The 23,837-nt window shown below is 39.4% G+C and overlaps 1 protein-coding gene across 1 annotated transcript in view; it reads left to right on the top strand.

Moving 5' to 3' along the window:
- The window catches only part of FILIP1 (filamin A interacting protein 1), a 177,857-nt gene extending 154,260 nt beyond the window's left edge, over nucleotides 1-23,597 (top strand). Inside the window, exons 5-7 of the mRNA XM_008142123.3 lie at nucleotides 3,962-6,758; nucleotides 9,863-9,920; nucleotides 23,288-23,597. Of these exons, the coding sequence (XP_008140345.2) occupies nucleotides 3,962-6,758; nucleotides 9,863-9,920; nucleotides 23,288-23,328 (2,896 nt within the window). The 3' untranslated portion in view covers nucleotides 23,329-23,597. The remainder of the gene's footprint in view (nucleotides 1-3,961; nucleotides 6,759-9,862; nucleotides 9,921-23,287) is intronic.
- Nucleotides 23,598-23,837: the final 240 nt, after the last annotated feature.

The following is a 23,837-nucleotide window of genomic DNA, read 5'->3' as shown; positions in this document are numbered from 1 at the left end:
TAAGAACCACATTTAGTGAAGCCATTACAGTATTGCTCAAGCAAGTCCATAGGATTTGAAAACAATCTTTTTCTCCTATTTTAGGAATAAAGTCATACTGGGTTTTGGAAGTTATGTATTTAGTTAGTAGACACTTAGACACAGGATATGGTTTCTAAAAATAAATGCCATTAAAAAATCTTAATGACATCATCAGAACTATTTTTATAGTAATTATCTGACACTGGCTTTGATTATAAAGAGCTTCTATATGTATGTCCATCTTCTATATGTATTCTTACACAATGCAATGTGAGACTATTAACTTCTGTTTACTTGGCTAACAGCTGATTAGCTATTAGTCATAAATATGAAATAAATCATTCAGAATAAATAAGGCACAAAATATATTTTTAAAAATATACTTAAGCAAGTACATGTTAGTGGTTGTTTATAACTTGCCTCTCTTATAAACATAAATTACTAAAATGCATTCTTACATCCATGATGAATATGATTTTTATTTTAACTTTTTTATGGGCAGTTGTAAATAACTATAAAAATTGGTGCAAGGAGAAACCAAGATGGCGGCATAGGTAAACACCTGAACTTGCTGCCTCGCACAACCACTTCAAAACTACAACTAAAAGACAAAACGGACATTATCCAGAACCACAGGAAGGCTGGCTGAGTGGAAATTCTACAACTAGAAGGAAAGAGAAAAGCACACTGAGACTCAGAGGAAGTGAAGTGCGGAGGTACGGAGGCGCCTGAGCACGGAAATGGGCTGGCAACTGAAGACGCAAATGTCTTTTTTAATCAGGAGGAAGACACAAGCTCCTGACTGCTCTGAACTCCAGTTCTGGGCGAGACTCTGGGGACCCAGACTCATACGGGGAGAAACTGGACTGTCTGGCATCGGGCCAGAACACGAGGGGGGCTTTCTTCAGAGGTGTTTGCAGCGATTACTGCAGGACACTGAGACCTGGGGGCCTCTTAGGGCAGGGTTGATGGTCAGCCATTGCTGTTTGCTCTGCCCTGTTGATTCCTTGAGACCCCGCCCCACCCAATTTACAATTCTACCGCAGCTGTGCACAGAGGCTTTTGCATATGAATGGCCTGGCCCTTTGCAATCTAAAATTACCTAACAAACTGCAGCTGGGTCAGAGAGCTCCAGAACTTCCAAAAGAAGGCCCAAGGCTCCACAGCAGCTTGCATTGCTTCACAGCTGGGCCTCATCTGGGCACCTCCAAACCCCAAACAAAGAAGAGGAATCTGAAGATCTATCCGTAGCTCCTGCTGGGTGGCCTCAGGCAGAACTAAATTTGCACCTCCTTGGAGATCCAAGAGCCAGTGTACCCAGTGGTCAGAGTGGGACCATCCAGATTACAACTCCTCAGATCCATAAAGGACACACTCAGGGGGAAGACTCAGTGAGCACCAAAGCCCCACTGAAGCAAGTCTTGCCTCATAAGGGTGTCTCCAGCACAGAAGTTCTCCCATCGTAGACACAACTGATCCTCACAGCCAATTGGCCTGGAGGTCAATTCCTCCCAGTGATACCAACAACAATCAAGGCTTAAAACTACAACAAGACTGTGCACACAGCCCACAAAGGGGTGCACCAAGAGTGTCCACCTCAGGTAACTGGGGAGGCTGAGCCACTGGGCCCTATAGGACACCTAGCACACAAAGCCACTCTATCAACACAGGGAAGCAGCCCAAATGCGGAGACAAAGAAACATGTCACAAATGACAGGAATGGAGGAAAGCAAACTACTAGATATAAAGTTCAAAACCACGGTTATAAGATTACTCAAGAATCTTCTAGAAACCACCAATAAATTTAGTGAGACCCTTGAGGATATGAAAAAGGACCAACTAGAAATTATGCATACACTGACTGAAATAAAAAATAATATATAGAGATCCAACAACAGACTAGAGGATCGCAAGAATCAAGTCAAAGATTTGAAATACAAAGAAGTAAAAAAAGCCAACTGGAAAAGCAAAAAAAGAATCCAAAAATATGAAGATAGTGTAAGGAGCCTCTGGGACAACTTCAAGCGTACCAACATCTGAATTATGGGGGTGCCAGAAGAAGAGAGAGAGCAAGATACTGAAAACCTATTTGAAGAAATAATAATCGAAAACTTCCCCCCACCTGGTGAAAGAAATAAACTTACAAGTCCAGGAAGCCCAGAGAACACCAAACAAGAGGAATCCAAAGAGGACCACACCAAGACACATCATAATTAAAATGCCAAGAGCAAAAGACAAAGAGAGAATCTTAAAAGCAGCAAGAGAAAAACAGTTAGTTACCTACAAGGGAGCACCCATACGATTGTCAGCTGATTTCTCAACAGAAACTATGCAGGCCAGAAGGGAGTGGCAAGAAATATTCAAAGTGATGAATAGCAAGAACCTACAACCAAGATTACTCTTCCCTGCAAAGCTATCATTCAGAATTGAAGGTCAGATAAAGAGCTTCACAGATAAGAAAAAGCTAAAGGAATTCATCACCGCCAAACCAGAATTATATGAAATGCTGAAGGGTATTCTTTAAGAAGAGGAAGAAGAAGAAAAAGGTAAAGATAAAAATTATGAACAACAAATACATATCTATCAACAAGTGAATCTAAAAATCAAGTGAATAAAAAATCTGATGAACAGAATAAACTGGTGAATATAATAGAATCAGGGGCATAGAAAGGGAGTGGACTGACAATTCTCGGGGGGAAAAGGGGTGTGGGGGGTGCGGTAAGAGACTGGACAAAAATTGTACACCTATGGATGAGGACCGGGGGAGGGTGGAGGGTAAAGGCAGAGGGTGGGGTGGGAACCTGGTGGAGGGGAGCTATGGGGGGAAAAAAGAGGAACAATTGTAATCTGAACAATAAAATTTATTTTAAAAAAATTTGGTGCAGGTTAACTGACCAACATAAGGATGGCAAATAGGTACTCTGGCATATTTATATTTCCAGTTTTTAAAGCTATACATAAACACAATAGAGATAATGCATTTCATACATGTGAAACTGTGACTGCCACATATTTGTATTAAGAATAATTCATATTTCCTACCTAACCTAGTTCTCTACTTTAAAAAAACTGTTTAAATCAGAAAACTGAGACAAAATCCAGTGCCAGTTGTGGTGTTAACTAAAATCAGTTTATGTAGATGAGCTTTCTGTCAGATAGCTGGTCTTGCTTTGTCCCTATCAGGTGATAGTCACATACGAAATAAGAAAACCCTAAGTTTCTTTCCTGGGCCTCCTTTTTCATTTAAAGAAAATTTCTTAATTGTGTCAATAATAAAAATAAAGTTTAAAAAAAGTACGTTTCTTTTTTGAAGTCATCTGAGCAGAGGTGAGGAGCCAGGATTCTGGAACCCTACTGCCTGAGTTTGAATCCCCACTCTGCCACTTACTCACTGTGTGACCTGTGGCAGGTGCCTTGTCTCATTTTCCTTATGGAGATGATAGTAGCAGTACATGGCTCATTGGATAAAATAATTTCTAGCACCTAGAATACAGAAAGCACTATATAAACAGTCATTATTATTGCATTACCTAAGTGTTACCAGTGATCATGGTATTGAAGTGTAATACATATGCAGAAAGGCACTCATATCATAAGTGTTCAGCTTACAGAAATTTTATAAGCTGAACAACCCTGTGTAACCAACACATAAATCATGAAACAGAAACTGTACCTCTTCATGCCCACTTCTAGTCACTACCCCTCTCTAAGGGTAACTAATATTCTGACTTCTGATTAGTTTTATTAATGGCTGTTTGTTAAACCTTGATATTGCAGCAATTGATAAGGAACTTATTGTAATAGCATTTTAACTTTTATTTAACATCTAAGACAAACCTATTTGCTTTAATATTTTAATATTTATAATAAATATAATCCATATAAATAGAAAAAATACTATATAATAAAATATAATATTTTAATGTATTTTGTTTTATAGGTTGAAAAAGCTCCTTGAACAAGAAAAGGCTTACCAAGCCCGTAAAGAAAAGGAAAATGCTAAGAGGCTCAATAAACTAAGAGATGAGCTTGTGAAACTGAAGTCCTTTGCACTCATGCTGGTGGATGAGAGACAAATGCATATTGAGCAACTTGGCCTGCAAAGCCAGAAAGTACAGGATCTCACTCAGAAACTGAGGGAAGAAGAAGAAAAACTCAAAGCCATTACTTCCAAATCCAAAGAAGACAGGCAGAAATTGCTCAAGTTAGAAGTGGATTTCGAACACAAGGCTTCAAGGTTTTCCCAAGAGCATGAAGAGATGAATGCTAAGTTGGCTAATCAAGAGTCTCACAACAGGCAACTTAGACTCAAGCTGGTTGGCTTAACGCAAAGAATTGAGGAGCTAGAAGAGACCAACAAAAATCTTCAAAAGGCAGAGGAGGAACTTCAGGAATTAAGAGATAAAATTGCCAAAGGGGAATGTGGCAACTCCAGCCTCATGGCAGAAGTGGAAAATCTACGGAAGCGTGTGCTTGAAATGGAGGGTAAAGATGAGGAGATCACTAAAACGGAATCCCAGTGCAGGGAATTGAGGAAGAAATTACAAGAGGAAGAACATCATAGTAGGGAGCTCAAAATTGAAGTTGAGAAGTTACAGAAGAGAATGTCTGAACTGGAGAAATTGGAAGAAGCATTTAGCAAGAGTAAATCTGAATGCACCCAGCTACATTTAAATCTAGAGAAAGAAAAGAACTTAACCAAAGACCTGCTAAATGAATTGGAGGTTGTCAAGAGCCGAGTCAAAGAACTGGAGTGTTCCGAAAGTAGATTGGAAAAGGCTGAATTAAGCCTAAAAGATGATCTTACCAAGCTGAAGTCATTTACTGTGATGCTGGTTGATGAAAGGAAAAATATGATGGAAAAAATAAAGCAAGAAGAGAGAAAAGTGGATGGACTCAATAAAAATTTTAAGGTGGAACAAGGAAAGGTTATGGATGTAACTGAAAAACTAATTGAAGAAAGTAAGAAGCTTTTAAAACTGAAATCTGAAATGGAGGAAAGAGTATACAATTTGACAAAAGAGAGGGATGAGTTAGTAGGCAAACTGAAAAGTGAAGAAGAAAAATCATCTGAATTAAGCTGCAGTGTTGACCTATTAAAGAAGAGACTTGATGGGATAGAGGAAGTGGAGAGAGAAATAACAAGAGGAAGGTCTCGAAAAGGACCTGAGCTCACCTGCCCAGAAGACAACAAGATTAAGGAACTAACACTTGAAATTGAGAGACTGAAGAAACGTCTCCAACAACTGGAGGTGGTCGAAGGGGATTTGATGAAGACGGAGGATGAGTATGATCAGCTGGAGCAGAAATTTAGAACTGAGCAAGATAAGGCTAATTTCCTCTCTCAGCAACTGGAGGAGATAAAGCACCAAATTGCCAAGAATAAAGCAATCGAGAAAGGTGAGGCTGTGAGCCAAGAAGCTGAGCTGAGACATAGATTTCGGTTGGAGGAGGCTAAAAGTCGAGACTTAAAAGCTGAAGTGCAAGCTCTTAAAGAGAAGATTCATGAATTAATGAACAAAGAAGATCAGCTTTCTCAGCTCCAAGTGGACTATTCTGTCCTTCAACAAAGATTTATGGAGGAAGAAAATAAGAACAAAAACATGGGACAGGAGGTCCTCAATCTGACCAAAGAGCTGGAGCTTTCCAAGCGTTACAGCCGAGCTCTAAGACCCAGTATGAATGGGAGAAGAATGGTAGATATTCCTGTGACCTCCACTGGAGTGCAGACCGATGCTGTCAGCAGCGAGGCAGCCGAGGAAGAAACACCAGCAGTATTTATCCGGAAATCCTTTCAAGAAGAAAATCATATCATGAGCAACCTTCGGCAGGTGGGATTGAAAAAACCTATGGAACGATCCTCCGTTCTCGACAGGTATCCTCCTGCAGCAAATGAGCTCTCGATGAGAAAGTCGTGGATTCCCTGGATGAGGAAACGGGAAAACGGGCCCTCGATTACTCCAGAGAAAGGGCCCCGGACAAATCCCAGTCCAGGGCACCCAGGAGAACTGGTTCTTTCACCAAAGCAGGGCCAGCCCCTGCATATTCGAGTGACACCCGACCACGAGAACAGTACGGCGACGCTGGAGATAACAAGCCCTACATCCGAAGAATTTTTCTCCAGCACCACCGTCATTCCTACACTGGGGAATCAGAAACCAAGGATAACCATTATTCCATCGCCAAATGTTATGTCTCAAAAAACCAAAAGTGGAGATGGTATTCTCGGCACAGAACGAGCCATGTCCCCGGTCACAATTACCACATATTCCAGAGAGAAGACCCCGGACAGTGGAAGAGGCGCATTTGCGGACAGGCCCACATCCCCCATTCAGATAATGACAGTGTCTACATCAGCCGCCCCGGCTGAGATTCCCGACGCCCAGGAAATGCCCATGGGAAGGACTGTCCTCAAAGTCACCCCAGAAAAACAGACTGTTCCAACGCCCGTACGGAAATACAACTCCAACGCCAATATCATAACCACGGAAGACAATAAAATCCACATTCATTTAGGCTCTCAGTTTAAACGGTCCCCTGGGGCTTCCGCAGAAGGAGCAAGTCCAGTGATCACTGTCCGACCGGTCAGCGTGACCGCGGAAAAGGAGGTCTCCACCGGCACTGTCCTCCGCTCTCCCAGGAACCATCTGTCCTCGCGGCCGGGTGCAAACAAAGTGACAAGCACCATCACCATCACTCCGGTCACAACCGCGTCCACTCGAGGAACCCAGTCAGTGGTGAGTAGAAGAGGCTCTAACGTGCAGGGCGGAAGGAGGAAGAAGTGAGGGGTGAGAATAACCCAGTGCCTCTCACTCCACCTGAACCCCTAGATGTTTCCTAGAGGACTAGGTACACCAGGAAATGAAAATATAAAGTGGCCTAATATTTTAATAAATTGAGCTTATTTATATATATATATATATCTTCACCTGAGGATATGCTTATTGATTTTAGAGAAACAGGAAAGAAGAGAGAGAGAGAGACAGAGAGAGAAACATTGAATGGTTGCCTCCCATATGTACCCTGACCAGGGATTGAACCCACAACATAGGTATGTGCCCTGACTGGCAATCAAACCCACCACCTTCTGGTGTACGGGACAGTGCTTCAACCAACGGAGCCACTAGGCTGGACATGAGCTAATTTTGAGGGGAAATATTTTTCATGTAGATTATGGAGACCCCCCAAAATACTTTCAAAGATGGCCTCTTTGCAATGTCAGCATACAGTGATAATGTTTAAAATTTGATTTTTTTTATTTTTAAAATGGAGACTGGGGCAAAATGGTCAAATATGCAGAAAAATTTAAACTGTTCCCAGGTTATATTTCTATAAGCTACACTATTCAATATGTGATTATGTATGATCATAGTCATACTTTCTTCCAAAAAATGATATTAAAAGATTTTAATATTAAAAATTTTTTTGAAGTAAAATAGAAGTGAGTTTATATGTCTAAATACTATATTTTATTAATAGTGTCTTGCAGAGAGCAGGTGCTTGACAAATATTACTTAATAGCCAGCTGGAAGGCTAAATGAATGACAATAAAAAGGTGTGTCCAAAGTATAAAATCCAGCAATTAAAAATAAATTCTAGTTTTCAAAATGCTTCCAGTGACTGTCTTCATTTATTGGGGGCAATTTGGTAAGTGAAATTATAGAAGATCATGTACTATTTAGATATTAATTTAAGCAAACTAGAAATTATGATTCCTAGACTCTGAAAAATTCTGCAACATATATTGGAAACTCTTAAGAAAGCTATTTACTTAAGTATAGAGGCTATGGCTTATTTTCCCATATCTTCAATACAATTTACTTTTAATTCTCTGTGTACAAACATAGACTCAAGACAGAGTTCCATATGTGAATCAGTAATTGCTTTGCCAGCAAAGCTTTGCATTCCTAGCTCTCTATAGGAGCTGAATAGCATTCAGAATTGCTTGTCCTTGTCAAAATTCAATATTGCTTTTTGGGCAATACAGAGCATAGCTTGAATTTTTATAAAGAGACAATGGAGGTGTCCGTTGTAATTGCGAGCAGGTTTCTCTGCTGGAACATCTTATTCTCATTTTAAGGGTCAGATCAAGATGGCCTTTCCTTCTGTAGCAACATTTGTGAGGACCAATTAAACCCCATAGACAAATAGGATTTCAAAACAGCTAAGATTTCTAAGGCCTGAATAATGGCCCACCTACTTCAGGTATATCTGATCCCATTAAATGAAGAACAAGAAGTTTGGGAAATCAAATAGTGAGGCTAGTTTATTTGTTCATTTATTATTGAAGTATTGAATTAATTGCATACTAGCTGCAGTTTAGCCACTGGATTAGGTGCTGACTGCGAAGAGGACCTTTAGAAGTTCTCAGCTAAGTGGGAGGGTCAGGGTTGGAACCTACCTTCTGGTTCTCTGGTAGAAGTACGTACACAGGAAGCACTAGAGAAGGCTTCACAGAGCAGGAGGCTTTCACAGACAAGGATTTTCAAGAAGGGAAGGTGCATGTAGAGAGAACAGCGTGTGCAAAGGTATGGCAGGGTGGAGGAGCCTGCGGTGTTCGGGGAAGGGCGAGCAGTCCCACTGTGTAGCAGCAGTGAGGCATGGCGACAGAACGCAAGGAGAGGCAAACTGGGGGCAGATAGTGAAGAGAGGAGGCGCAGGTCTTACTACGAAATTTGTGTTTAATCTCGTAGAGTAGATAAAGGGTGTTGAAAGGGTAAAGATGATTTGAAAACATTACACTATTTATGTTTTAGAAAGATATGTGTATAAAACAGTTTAAAGGATAAACTGGAGGGGGCAGAGGCTGAGGGCAGAGACACCGTTGCAATTCTCCAGGCTAGAGATGGTGTAGGCTTGAACTATGGCAGGGAAAATGAGGGCAGAGCTATATTGGAGACGGGCTTGAAGATTTCATGACAAATTGGGTATGAAGGATGGCTCTGAGGTTTCTGGCTTGGATGTATGGGTGGATAGGATAAGAAACATAGGAAGACTACTGTCTGGAGGAGAAGATAAGTAATGTCTGGGGGGTGTTATATTTGAGATGCCCGAGGGACACTGGAAATGTTTGGCGAAGTAGTTGGAAACCTGGATCTGTTTTAAGGAGAGCATTGAAGGCTTATGGTCTGGAACTTGTCAACACCTGGGGTGATAACTGAGGTGATTTTCAGCGTGAAAGCAAAAAATTAAAAGAGGGCTAAGAATGGAATACGGCGATGCCCACATTTTGCAGGCAGCCAAGCTGGAACAAGGAGCCAAGCCAGCAAGAGATTGAAAAGCAGTCATCACAACCGGATGTGATGGGTGAGATTCAAGTAACAAATTATGGCGAGAGAGTGTTAGAAGCACTTCAAGAAAGAGGGTGTGGTCATCAGTGACAGTAAAAAATGAGAAGAGCCTGAATTCCTAGGAGGTAAAAGGAGAGCTGGCTAGTTAAAGAAAGTGGAGGAGCCCTAGCCGGTCTGGCTTAGTGGATAGAGTGTTGGCTGCAGACTGAAGAAAGCGGAGGTAATTTGGGGGGACAGTAGGAATAAAACTGCCCGAGTTGATGCCAGGCCTGTACTTTCTCTGTGAAATAGGAGGCAAGGTCATCTTCAGTACGGGTAGAGGGGTAGGGTAGGAGCTTGAGAAGAGAAGGAAGTTAGGCATAGATACTTGAGGAGAGGAGGAACAGGAGGCAATCAGAGCGGATCAGATACTGACTCCAAGTTTCTAACGATAATTTAGCTTGGGGAGGGGTCGTCTGTGGCAAGAGTCCTGCTCTTGTTCAGAGTGAGCACCTCCAGGGGGAAACTCACGACCATCTCCTTTGTGTTTCTGTGTTTTTTTTCTCTTACAGTCAGGACAAGATGGGTCATCCCAGCGGCCTACACCCACCCGCATTCCTATGTCAAAAGGTATGAAAGCAGGAAAGCCAATAGTGGCAGCCCCAGGAGCAGGAAATCTGACCAAATTCGAGCCTCGAGCTGAGACTCAGTCTATGAAAATAGAGCTGAAGAAATCTGCAGCCGGCAGCGCTACCTCTCTTGGAGGGGGGAAGGGCTGAGGGCATTGGCTGAGGGGGTATGTTGTGCAGATGCTACTGCTACGGTGAAAACAAACCTTCGTCCGTTCGTGCCAACACTTTACCTGTACTAATTTAAGTTTTAAATATCTTGTTTATAAAGTAATCTACTAATAGCCATGTGTCTTTCCTATTTTGTAAATTTGTTTTGATGCTGGCGAACTAACCAACAAAACCACTGTTTGCCGTGTGCTTGGTGGAGGAAGCTGGGCCTGAGGCTGGAGCCTGATGTCTGGTCCCAGTTTTGCTTCTAGAAAATGGACCCATCAACTAACCTCAGTTTCTTTATCAGTGAGATATGGGTGCTGAATAACCTCCTCTCCAAAGCCTGCTCCCATATTTCTTAATGGTGAATCACATTTAATAGCCTTGTTCCACAATAATTGATTTTTCAAAAATTCTATTATGAAATAGGGAGTAGTTTAATGATTGCCATTTGCCTCTGTCAAATCCTGAATTTGCTTCTTGTGCTGGAAGAAACATCTAGTTATCACAGGGCCTGGAGCTCCAAGTTTTGCAAAAAACAAAAGCCTCTGAGATGATTTCAGGAAATAATTTGAATGTGAAATAAAATGGAAATGAAATACGGAGTCCTAAAACAGAGTATTACTTATTTGTGTGTGTCTGTGTATATGGTATATAGAGGGTTTAGCCATCTCAAAAACATTTCCCGAGTTTCATAGACAATAATTTTAGAGCCATTAATGTCATACTCCTGCTCTATTCAAGTGCGCAATTGATTTAAATCCTGGAGCGATTTGAATAGAGCCACCAAATGGCCCCTTATGGCTCAATAGAGGTTGTAATGGGTAGGAAATAGCAGGAAGTAAATTCTGATATGTTAATGCCAAGAAAAAACATGACATCATACAGAGCTTAATTGAATTGAAACATTTTCCTCAGTTAACTGTGAACTTTATTTGCAAATATAAAACCAGTTTATGATTGTGTGTGTGTGTGTGTGTGTGTGTGTGTGTGTGTTTTGTAGAGAATGGGATTATTATTCCTGTCATTTTTACTTGTGTTTGTATCATTTTCATTAATTTTAAGCATGGTTTAATCAGCATGAAGCAGTGTGTGGGTGCAAAATGCCAGGTGTCTTTGTGGGGAGACTAACCATGTTAAAGTAGACACTGCTTCATAGTCAAATAACCACAAATGAGCTCAAGGCTAATAACCTGCAGCGTAGCGTATGAGGTCTTACATAGGCAGCAGATTTGTCAAGATTTTTTATTCAATGGGGTGAACTTTAAAAAAAAATACAATAACTACAAAGTTACAGGTTATTTTTCCACTTTTGAATTGTGAGGACTATATCTGGATAGATCCTGCTCTTGATATTTGGGGGTGGGGAGTGGGGAAGATAAAAAAAAACCCCAGATGATTGGTTTTTAGCCCTTGATTCATCATGCTTCGTGATAAATAGACTCTTCTCTAAGTTCTTTTCACACCAGACTTCCTATCCCTTGCAGAACTTGGACTTGAATTACACATGATGGTGGTAGATGCCTCACAGTATTTACATTCACTTTAATCCGATCTCTGTTGCCTACGGCTCTTCAGTTCTCAGCATATGTATTTTAAAATGTTGAGCAACCATGAGAGACAGGCCATAATAATGGGATTTCAAGGTAGAAAACCAGAGAGACTGAGAATGAAGATTTTTATGAAATATGACTTTGAACAAGTTTAAATAAGAGATCTTTCCATTTTGAATGCTGCCTTGTATTTTTTTTTTAAAGGGAATTTCCCCCCTTTTGTAAAGTGGACACAATCCTTTTCAAAATCAAGGACATTCTATGGCATTTAGGGTATTTATTGCTACTGTACCATAACATACCGTATTTAAGCAACTGAAGGTGTCAAAAGTATGAAACACTGCATTCCTTTTGACTTTACCTGCCATTTTTCAGTGACTTTCATCATAATCTTATTGTCCCTGTTGCTGTTTTTGCTTTTACCTGCTCACATCATGCTTACGTCGTTTCTGCCTGGAAGTCCATACCATCTGCAGGGAGAGCACTCCTAAAGGCTTAGCGGTGCATGTACAGGATGTTTATACATCTGGACCCTGGAACAGAGCCACCTGCAAAGTACAACTACTAAGAAAACTTGGCAGAACAACACATATTCACTTTTCAGAAATGATAAAGAGCAGCTGCCATGGCAGTTTTTCTTTGTAATTTTAGAATCAACTCTACATTTATTGGATAACTTTGTTCTAAGCCACATATCAGAAATGAAATCCACTGGGGACAGGAGGTGGAGGATTAAAAGCACTCCAACTCCAGCTTCCATTCGTGAGTATAATGTTTTTAAGATGCAGTTTAATGTGCTTTTATAAGAGTGAACGGGATAAAAAGGTTAGAGTCATTTCCCTGTCCTGGAACATGTAGTAAAATAAAAGGCGTCTCACCAGAGCTGCTGTGTATAGCTAGCTGCTGCTCAGTCCCACCCTGGGGAGCAGAAGGGATGGGGGAGGAGTATCATTTCCACAGATTTCAATGTGATGGTGCCCCCCAGAGGACGTGCAGGGCTCCATCTTCACAGGGACAGAGGAGTCCCTGGTATTCCCTTCCTGAGAATAATTATGTGCTGACCATTTAGCATGCATGATGGTCAGCACAAACGTTTCTGTATGGGACATGGCCCTAAGGGTATTTATTATTTCTTGAAAATGACCTTCCTAAGTCACCTGCTTAAACAGAGTCATTCAGTTGCTACTGCATTTTTATCAGATTTTCATTGAGGACAAGTTAATGCATGACAGTGGGCTTGCTAGAGATTTTAATGTCTTCATTAAGGGTACGGTGTTAAGATCTCTTATTGAATATCTTCAGGAAGAGAGGGAAGAAATAGCTTTGATGTGCCATGTGGGAGGAGTATAATTTCAGGGAAATAAACATGTCCAAGAGTGTAAAATGCAGAGATTGGAACTTCTCATTCCTTCATAGCTTTAGAATACTAGGGAAAGAGTGAGACTTTCCTGATCGGAAACCCCCAGGGCTATTAGATAGGAAGAGCACATGTCTGTGGGAGGACAGAGGACAGGGAGAGACAGGAAGTGGCAACAAGATGGCCACAGAGATGGTTTCCCAGTAAACAAGTATGTTTGATTCCCAAATTCCCCCAACCCAGACGAAGGCTAGTGTTTACCACCTAACTCCTCCTCCAGGGTCTCCTCATTAGTTAGCTCCTCAATTTCTGCTCTTTCAACTTCTCCTTTTCAGTTGTTACCTCCACACCGGATACAAATATGCTCTGGCCTCTTTTATTTTATAACAGTTCTTTCTTTAGCTGTGCAGTCCTCTATAGCTACTGCCCTGTCTCCCTCCTGCCAAGTTAAGCCATTGACAGACACTCAAACTGTAATGCCCCCACTTCCATACTTTCCATTTATCCTTGAATTACTTTTTATTACTGCTCATTTGTATCTGTAGTTAAAATATCAGCCAGTGGTAAAAGATAATGAAAACATTTGTTCCTTACCTTATTGTCCTTTTCCCTAAGTTCCCCCTGGAGAAAATAATTTCTAACTCTTAGATGTTTCTCCAGATTACTAAATAATATACTTGTACTCTGACTTTTTATTCATCAATTTTAGATATTAATTTTTGTCTTCCCATATTGTCATGATGGTTGAGGATTTAATCCTCTCATATGTCCTGTCTCTCCCCTTTTCCCATCCTCCCAATATGATTATATCATATAGTGTTTTTTTTTTCTAATCCTTACCCGAGGATATGTTTTCATTGATTTTTAGAGAGAGATGGAGGGAGAGAGAGAAAGAGAGAAACATTGATGTGAGAGAGAAACATTGATTGGTTGCTTCTTGTATGTGCCCCAACTGGGGAATCGAACCCACAACATAGTTATGTGCCCAGACAGGGAATCAAACCTACAGCCTTTTGTGGTGTATGGGACAATGCTCCAAACAACTGAGCCAACCAGCCAGGGCCACACATTTTAAAAAATAAATCACCAGTCAGCATTTGTGTGTTAATATATTAATATGTTTCTGGTATAAATTTAAATATTGTTTCCTGCTGAGTCAAGTAGTATACTATGACTAGTTCCTTCTTCTTATCACTTCCCCCTTCTGTATGAATAATTGCTTAATTTTTCATCTGCTTGGTTTTCTATGTATCCATCTTTACTTTTCCAAATGCTCCAATAGGTCTGCCAAACACCTACCAAACCTTGAAACACATCAGTTTCATGTTCTTCCCTGGAGGCCTTCCTAGTTCAGTCCTCAGCCTCCCTACTTTCTCGGACTGCCTGTCCTCCAGGCCTGCTGCACAGCTGTCCTGCTGTCCTTTTGCCATGTTAAACCCTCTGTTTTCTGGATTTCTTATCTTCTACTTCCTTTGCTTCTTTCTTTCTTTCTTTCTTTCTTCCTTCCTTCCTTTCTTTCTTTCTTTCTTTCTTTCTTTCTTTCTTTCTTTCTTTCTTTCTTTCTTTCTTTCTTTCTTTCTTTCTTTCTTTCTTTCTTTCTTTCTCTTCTTCTCCTCCTTCTCCTTCTCCTTCTCCTTCTCCTTCTCCATCTCCTTCTCCATCTCCTTCTCCTCCTCCTCCTCCTCCTCCTCCTCCTCCTCCTCCTCCTTCTCCTTCTCCTTCTCCATCTCCTTCTCCATCTCCTTCTTCTCCTCCTCCTCCTCCTCCTCCTCCTCCTCCTCCTCCTCCTCCTCCTCCTCCTTCTGCTTCTCCTTCTCCTTCTCCTCCTTCTCCTTCTCCTCCTCCTCCTTCTCCTGCGTCTTCATATGAATATCTGCCTGTCTGTTTTTTGGAGTATACCTTCCAATAGTTTCTACAGAGAAAAATCCTTCAGTAACCTCTCTGGGAATAGGTCAGGAGAGGGGAGATGGAGAGTCTCATAGTTCATTGTGTCAACTTTTCCACTCCCCTGTATTCAGTCTGTGCTGCCAATTCTTTACGTAGGTCCAGAACTTCTTAGGTTGGTTTTTCAGAAAATAAATTTCTACTCTCTGGAAAGGGTGAAAACAGAATGAGGTTATGTTCTTTTTCCTCGGTGACCAAGACATCTAATCTCCTCTGGTTTTCCTTTGACCTCTCTGGCTGCTCTGCCTCAGTCTCCCTTGATGGCTCCTCGTTTTATGCTTACATCTTAAGGATTGTTGTTCCCTTGTCTCTATCAAAAGCAATTTTCCTACACTACATGCTAGTCCTTGTTATCTTATGCACTCCCATGGCTTCAGCTATCACCTATATGCTGAAAACTACCAAGCCGCTATCTCCAACTCAACTTGTCTCAAAGTGGTCTCAACACCTTCTCTACCCCCTTCCAAGTCTTCTCCTCTTATTATTCTCCACATCAGCAGGGATGTCCTGATCCACCTAATGACCCAAGCTAGCAACCTGGGAGCTATTTGAGGCTCTCCTGTTGTCTTCACCCATCAAATAGACTCATTCAGCAAGTCTCTCATATTCTACCCCCTAACACCTCAAGCAGCCGAACCCACATCTCCATTACTCCCACCACTGCCTGAGTTGCAGTTTTAATTCTCATCTGAATAGTTCTTTTTTTATGTTTTGAGCCTTTATTATGGGCTACTTGTACATTTAAAAAAAAATCTTTATTGTTGAGAGTGTTAAAGATGTCCCCCTTTTTCTCCCCCTGACCCCCTCCAAACGATTCCTGCCCTGCCCCAGGCCTTCACCACTCTATTGTCTGTGTCCATAGGTAATGCATATAAATTATTTGATTAATCTCTTCCTGACCCCCACCCCCCTTCCCTCTGAGATTCATCAGTCCTCTGAGATTCCTCAGTCTGAATTGTTCTGGTACTCTCGTAACTGGCTTCATAGTCTCCAACCAGAAAACTCTCTGCTTCATTTTCCAAAGTTCAAGTTGGTCATATCACATTTCTATTTGAAAAACCCTGTAAAGGTTCATCATTTCCTGTGGAATACAATGCCAGCTCCTTGGTCTGGCACTCCGGGCTCTTTGTGACCTAGCTCTCTGCCTCAGTCTTCTGAGCCTCCCTCCCTTTCCCTTGTCCGGACTCCTGCCGCCCATGCCTACAGAACGGCTTGCATAGCAGGCCAGGCACCTCTCCTAGATTTGATCAACTTGTTCCTTCTCCATTGATTGTCCTTTCTCCTACCTTTCTTTCTGGTGGAGGTGACCTTCTATGTTCAAAGTCTCTTTTAAAAACATTGACTCCACGAGAAAGACAAACCACACTTTCAGAGTCTGTCTTGGGGTTTAAAGCCTGTCCATTGCTGTAAAACCTGGACACTTACTGTAGGAAAAGAAAACCAGCAGTTGAAGGATGGCTGAAAGTTGGGGAAGAAAGAGGGGTTCTTGCTTCTTCCCTTTGTCTGCCATGCAAGCCCGTGAGAATGATATGGAGGATGCAGACATGCCACGTGTGAGAACACGGAGGTGACAGAGATAGTGGAATTAGAGGAAATCCAGGTACTGCCATTCTGGAGAGTGTAAGTTACTTCTCTTTCCCTCCAGAGGCACCATGGCACGTAATGAATGCAAAACAGCCAAGGGTCTGGGACTGGGGAGGTTTTGCCTCTGAAGCCCTCATACTCGTGGAGAACTAAGGGGGCCTGAGAGCTTACTGTGAAGTAAACATACTTGAATGAGGAGCACAAATGACACTTCAGGAAGGAGGAAGTTTCAGGAGGGGGGTTTGTCGTTCTCTTTAGATTCATGAAGGACCCTTTAAAACAGATCAGAAATGCTGTCATTTTAGAGGACCCAACACTACCACCAATAAGCAGGATGTAGATTTAGACTAGATATCAAGGTGAATCTCCAGAAAGAATGGATTGCTGAACAGTGGACTAGATACCAGAGACTGGAGTATGGCTGTCTAACCTTTGGCAAATCACCTCACCTTGGTTTGGCTTAGCATTTAGTTATAATCTTTTATGATTCTGGCATTCCTTCTTATACTCATAATGTTATATGCCTCACTATTGTTTAGCAAGCAACTTAAAAGGACTCTGCCATAACACTTTTCCTAAGAACTAATGGTTAATTGCTTATCTGGTAAAAGTAGTTTTGGCCTTTCTACTTCTACTAACGTGTGATGGACAGAATTCCAAAGTCAAGGGCTGGTTAGAGCTGAACCAGACATTAGAGGTCCAGAAGATAATTATGTCTAGTATTAATGATGAAAACAAAAACAAAACAAGAAAAACTCTAAGGCTTAAAGATGTCTAACCATCTTATTATATGATGAACCCAGGTCTTCAGTTTCTCCCAGTACATTATTCATTATTTCATATGAAACTACTTCAAGTGAGCAAAGTATATATATGTGTGTGTGTGTGTGTATATCTATATCTATATCTATATCTATATCTATATATCTATATATATATATATACTAAAACATCCATACTCATTGGGCCAAAATAATATTGTCAAAGGATTTTGAGACATGGAGATATCTACATGGAAACTATGTGACAAAGTTTTCATAACAATACTTACTTTGATGAATATTGTTGTACTTATCTAAAAAGCACAATGTCCTTTTCAATTTTCACCCACAATGCTATTTTCCATGCTATTCTGTGTGACCAGTCATAGGCTTAGCTCAAACTAGGCAGTTAGCATCTGTTTCCAAAAGGTAGAACCTGAGTATCGTGGCTCAAATATTTACCTATTTTTCCACCAGTTAATTTAGATTAAAAAAAATAATTAATGTTATATGTAGGAGAACTAGTTCCAATTTGCTTGTGTCTGGGAAACAGTAATCTATGTGAGAGATAAGGATTAGCTTGCCTGAAAAGACGTCACCAGGCATAACTGTGATTATTGGTAACTTGTGTGACCTGGGGAGGTAAGGGGTGATTTGGGCTGATGATGGAGTGGGAAATGTTTTGGAAGGAAGTAAATAACTATTAGGTGGTGGAGAAACCCCCAGAGAATTTATATCATCTGGTTGAAAAGTTTCCTGAAGAAAATGACAGAACTGATTAACGGAAGTATTTTTAATTAGCTGAGCTGAATCCAAAAGAAGGAACAAGCCCAAGTCAACAGAGGAAGTTTATTGGACTTCCTATTTAAAACAGATGTTTTATCAGAAGTGATTAATTTATGAATGCGATCATAATAGGACTGAATGTTGAAGCAGTTTATTAAAATGAAAACCCTAAAAGTAAACAATATCTAGGCACTCCTATTTCTTAAAGGTACAGAATGTAGGACATTTTTGCAGGTGGATGAAATACCTAGCGAACAGCAACTTGAAAGCTGGGTTTGGTACCTGGTGGGCAGGAAGAACAGCACAGCCCTAAGCTGGTGCCTTGCTCTCCAGGCAGAGCCCTTGGGGCGCAGGGACTATGGGACCTGGGAAGCAGGCCATAAGCCAGACAAACTGATGCAAAACTCAAGAGCAAATGTTTTCTGTAACTTGGTATGCATTTTCTTGTGGATGAAGCAGCCCTCCTTTTCGGATACAAAGTCCTGCGGTAAATAGAACTTCTGCTGTTTTGTCTTTGGTGTGTGAACTTAGAGGCTCTCTATAAAAAGTGATCTGGTCTCATTTACTAGAGGAGATTTTTAAAATTCAGTGCTCATGTGCTCCCAAGCAGAGAGTTTGGCAGAGCATGAACATATGCATTGCTTGGAAGGAAGACAATGACTTTCCAAGGAGTTCATCTTTCCTCCTCCACAGCCGAGGAGCTCTCCTGGGAGGAATCAGAATTCGAATTTGCTGCCAGGTTGTCCCACTCTATCACTGAAGAGATAGTCTCCCCCAAATTTCCAAATCCCATCTTGGATGTCATCATCTGGCTGGCCAGTAGTTTTGAGATACCACCCAAGGAGGATGAATAGCTAGTGAGTTCAGGAGTCAACTGTCATTAGGAATTGATAACACGTTCAACTTCCTTTCCATGCAAGGTATTTTAGCTAGTGTAATGAAAGAATGAATTCATATTTTACATCATTTCACAATTTATCATAATAACAAATAATGTATTTAGTATGTTACCTGAAGCTCCTTTAAAAAAAAAATAAAGATAACACTTGAGAGAAACACATAGAAGAAAATGCCATTAAGTGTTTTTGGCAAACCGTTATTGTCAAACATACATAAAAATCTAATCTCTCTAAGTGTGTATGTTAACTAAAGTTTTTTTTCTTCTTACAATTAGAAAAAAGGAAATGGTGCTATTAAATGTCTGCATATCAGAAGGCCCCAAATTTAAGTGCTTTGCTATTTGGAGTTTGTTGATAGAGGTGGTAATTAATAATGGCCTTTGGTCTTAATCTGCCTCTACAAATTATGAATGTCAGAAAAATGGTATCCGTAAAAAATTATTATAGAATTATACTTATTACTTAGGTCACTTTAAAGGACCTAAATAACCTATTATTGGTCTTAGTCTGAGATTCAGTGAAGACAGAGTAGGAGATGGAGTAAGATTTGCTCATTGACTTTGTAACTTCAATAAAATTTATGAGACTTTTATTGTACTGAATCATAAAAAAATGAAAGAGACTTGTGAATTCTGTATTTTTTTTTTGAAAGACAAATAATGGTATTAATCCCCAAAGCATTTCTTTTTTCTTTCTTCTTCTTCTTCTTCTTTTTTTTTTTTTTGCTGGTCACCATATGTCTCAGATAGTTACTTTTTAAAAAATTTGTATTGGCCCTAACCGGTTTGGCTCAATGGATAGAGCATCGGCCTGCGGACTCAAGGGTCCTGGGTTCGATTCCAGTCAAGGGCATGTACCTTGGTTGTGGGCACATCCCCAGTGCGGGGTGTGCAGGAGGCAGCTGATCAACGTTTCTCTCTCATCGATGTTTCTAACTCTCTATCCCTCTCCCTTCCTCTCTGTAAAAAAATCAATAAAATATATTTTTAAAAAAACCACACAAAACATTTTTATTGATATTTAGCAAGAAAGGAAGAGAGAGGGAGAGAGAAAGAGAAACATCGATGTGAAAGCAAGACATCGGCTGCTTCCTACCAGGGATTGAGCATGAAACCTGTGCATGTGCCCTAACCAGGAATCAAACCAGCAACCTTTTGGTGCACAGGATGATGCACAACCAACTGAACTAACTGAGCCACACCAGTCAGGCTCCATCTGAGAGTTTTGCTGTGTAACAAGTCATCTCAAAATTTAATCGTTTAAAACAACATTTAAAAAAAAATTTCTCACAATTTTGTGTAGTGGCCGGGCAATTCTTATTTTTGTTTATAGGTTTGGGGAAAACATAGATGATAAGCAAAGATAGATTTAATAAATGTTTAATCAATATCAATTAGTAGAGCCACTATTATGTAGGTATTATCTCACTATCTCTAGAAACAAGATAAAATATGTCTCCATGTATACAAAACAAAATAACTTGAGCTTAACTGTATTCCTTTAAAGTTTATAAATGTAAGTGTTAAACACCATATCTTATTATTAAAGTAGAATTTTAAAAACTCTATTTAGCATTGTCAAGTATTTCTGAGACAGTCTTTTTAATAACACAGTCTGATTAACAGCATTAGCATATATGCCAGGCATAGATGACCAGTTTGCTAACTTAAATACAATAATAAAATGTAATGGTCCAACGGAGACATTCTTCTATGTATGGATGAACCCTTTTGCCGTATGTATTTTTACCAAGTGATAATTATGAAGAGCTATTATTATTATGGCGATTACAAAATGCTAGGATTAAGAGAAGGCAACTCTAGGAATTTAGAGGCCTGCACACTCAAGGTGAGGGAAGATGGTATGATAGTAACACAGAATAGTAGCTCCACAAGGGATTTTAGACATGCTCTCCAACACCCTCGTTCTGTAGTAAGGAAACAAAGGCACAAGCATTCTGAATTACATCTACAATAAGAACAATTGTGGATTTCACTTTTTAAAATGTATGTTTTCTATTTTTTTTTTTAAAGAGGAAAATGGGAAAGATGCTTTAATTCTATTACGGAGATTTGAGAACTATGTATTTTCACTCTTCGGAAAACTACTACAGAAATTTTGTTGTTGTTGTTAATCCTCATCCAAGGATATTTTTCTATTGATTTTTAGAGAGAGTGGAAGGGAGAGAGAAACATCAATGTGAGAGAGACACATAGATTGGTTGCCTTCTGCATGCCCAACCAGGGCCAGGGATGGTGCCCGCAATCGAGGTACATGCCTTTGATTAGAATCAAACCCGGGACCCTTCAGTCAGCGGGCCTATACTCTATCCACTGAGCCAAACCAGTTAGGGCTACAGAAATTAAAATAAATAAATAAATAAATAAATAAGTGTTGAGTGGGAAATAGCATTTTAATCTTAGAGAGTGATTTTTAACTACATAATATTTGAATTAATGTTTTTAGTTTTTGCCTTAAGATTTTGATACATTTTTAGGCACTGAAAAATTATAAAGCTAGAACAGTGTTCCAATGAAAAACATGAGGATGATTCTTAAAGGTTTCTGGTATAGTGAAAAAATTGTATGTATGTCTTAAAAGCTTTACAAAAACTTTATATTTAAATATTATTAATACATAAAACATTTATACATTTTATTTTATTTTGCTTTCTTACCTTCTTTATCCCAAATTTAATTGATAGGTAGAAGGAAGGAATGGAAATATCTCCCCCTAGTGGTCAGTTAATGAAAGCGATATTTACTGCCTCTAGTGAATGTTCTTTATGACTAGTTTGAGAGTAATGTATACTCCGTAAGTTTGTTTTAAATTGCACTGTTTTTAAAGAAACTAGAGAAGCAACACAAAGACAAGCAACTTCATACACAGATTATATTAATAAGTTTATTGGGTGGTTTCTGACCAAGAATCAGAAGCCCAAGGAGAACAGTTACTGCTTTAATCTGCACTTCCTGAAGGCATTTGTTACCATGTATATGACAGCTTTGTGGTACCATTAGTTTCCTTTCCCTTTTGCCTCTTCAGGAACTTGAATACTTAAGCTTGTACATGATTTTGTGTTTGGCTATCCTTTTTACTGTAAAATGTAAATATTTTAAGGCATATTTTGATTCTAAATATGATAAAAGAATTTCTCAACTCTTTTGTGTGTGTGATTTGAAATTCAGTAAAAGAATTTCTTCTCTAAAAAAAAAGGAAACATTTTGTTTTTGACCCACTGAACATAATTAGCACAAACCAATAGGTCTATGACATAATGCACTTTATTTAATGCTTAGATATGAATTACCCAAGTAAAAATAAAATTAAACTAGTATTTAAAATTAAAGTGAAAATAATAGGTGGAAATTTTCTCACCCTTTTGATAAACCTTATGTTATTTTCTACACGTACAACATTGCCATAAGTGACAATGGGGGGGGGGGTTAATAGTTTTTTTGTGTTTTTTTTTCAGACAGAGGAACCATTTGAGGCTTAGTTATTTCTTTCCTATGCTCTTTATAATTTCAGCAATGACAAGACTGTAATTTTTCTCACCAATGTAGTTCCATGCCTAGCACAGTGATGTGCATGTAATTGGGCCTCAATAAACAATCCTTGAATGATAAAATGAAAAAAAAAGAGATACTTGTACATGAAGGCATATAGATTAAGATAAAATAAAATCAATCAATAAATATAAATATCACACACCCACAATGTGGCTCATACTGTTCTAATTGCTATCTCAATCTATTTTTTATTTACTTTTATACAAATGAATTTAGATTTAAAAGCATATATGGAATCATGCTAAAAGAAGCAGTCAGAGACAAAAATAAGTTATTTGTGTTTATTAACTTCTTAAGAATAGATAATGAATATTTCCTTATTAAAACACAAATTCAGACACATTAAAGAAGAAATTAAAAGTATATGAATATTGTTCAGAACAGAGAGTTACTTCTGGGTGAGTTACTTCTAGGAAATAGTCTGTTTTCCCACTATGGGGCTTGTATATAGTAATTACTATCTTTGTGTTTAGTTCTTTGCTTGAGTAAAATTGATCTAATATTGTTAGAATATTAGACTTGGTTTCTGAAAAGCTTTAAGAATTTTGGAGGTAAAGCACCTATGCCAATACCAAGATGTTACCCAAGAGTAGTAAAAAACTGCAGGAAAAGCTATTGGGCTCATGTACCTGTTTTTGTTTGTTGTGTTGTTTAACATCTATGGTCTTTTAATGAAATGATGTGGTATTGATCCTCACATAAACTATTGATTTGAGTTTCAGTGTAATTGAAAATGCTGTGTTTTTCTTCTCTTTATAGAAAGCATCATCATTCACCAGTTACGCATGAACTCCCGATGAAATGGTAAATCAAGCACAAACTGGGTGTGTTTACTGCCTCTGAATCCCTGTTGAATGGATAGTATTACTGCAGCTCTCCATCATCACTAAGGTCCTCCAGGCCACTGATCACTACTGAAAATAATTTTCTACTTCCAGTGAATTTTTTTGAGGATATAATGTAAAAGCTGAAAATGGCATTGCTGATAATATAAAAATAGGTTGCAAGAGCAATTCAATCTTTGTGTCGAAAGCAATTTCTCCTCCTTTTGCAAAGCTTTCAGGTCCATGGGCACATGCTATGTAATTTATTTTTATAATACACTTTGTGATGTGTTTTTTTTCCCTAAAGTGTTTCCTTTTTCATAGTCTATGGCACATACAGTATATCCGTAGAATACACTGTCAGTTCTTCAAAGCATGGGTATTGGTGCATTTACAACAGTAACCTATAATCATTTTATTTGATCAATTTGTTATTTCTGAAGAAAAGAAAGTACCACACTCTATATTTCCTGGGGGAAATTCAA

This window comes from Eptesicus fuscus, chromosome 10, assembly GCF_027574615.1.
Source record: "Eptesicus fuscus isolate TK198812 chromosome 10, DD_ASM_mEF_20220401, whole genome shotgun sequence".
Lineage (NCBI taxonomy): Eukaryota > Metazoa > Chordata > Mammalia > Chiroptera > Vespertilionidae > Eptesicus > Eptesicus fuscus.
This window is presented reverse-complemented; position numbering and strand designations above follow the sequence as displayed.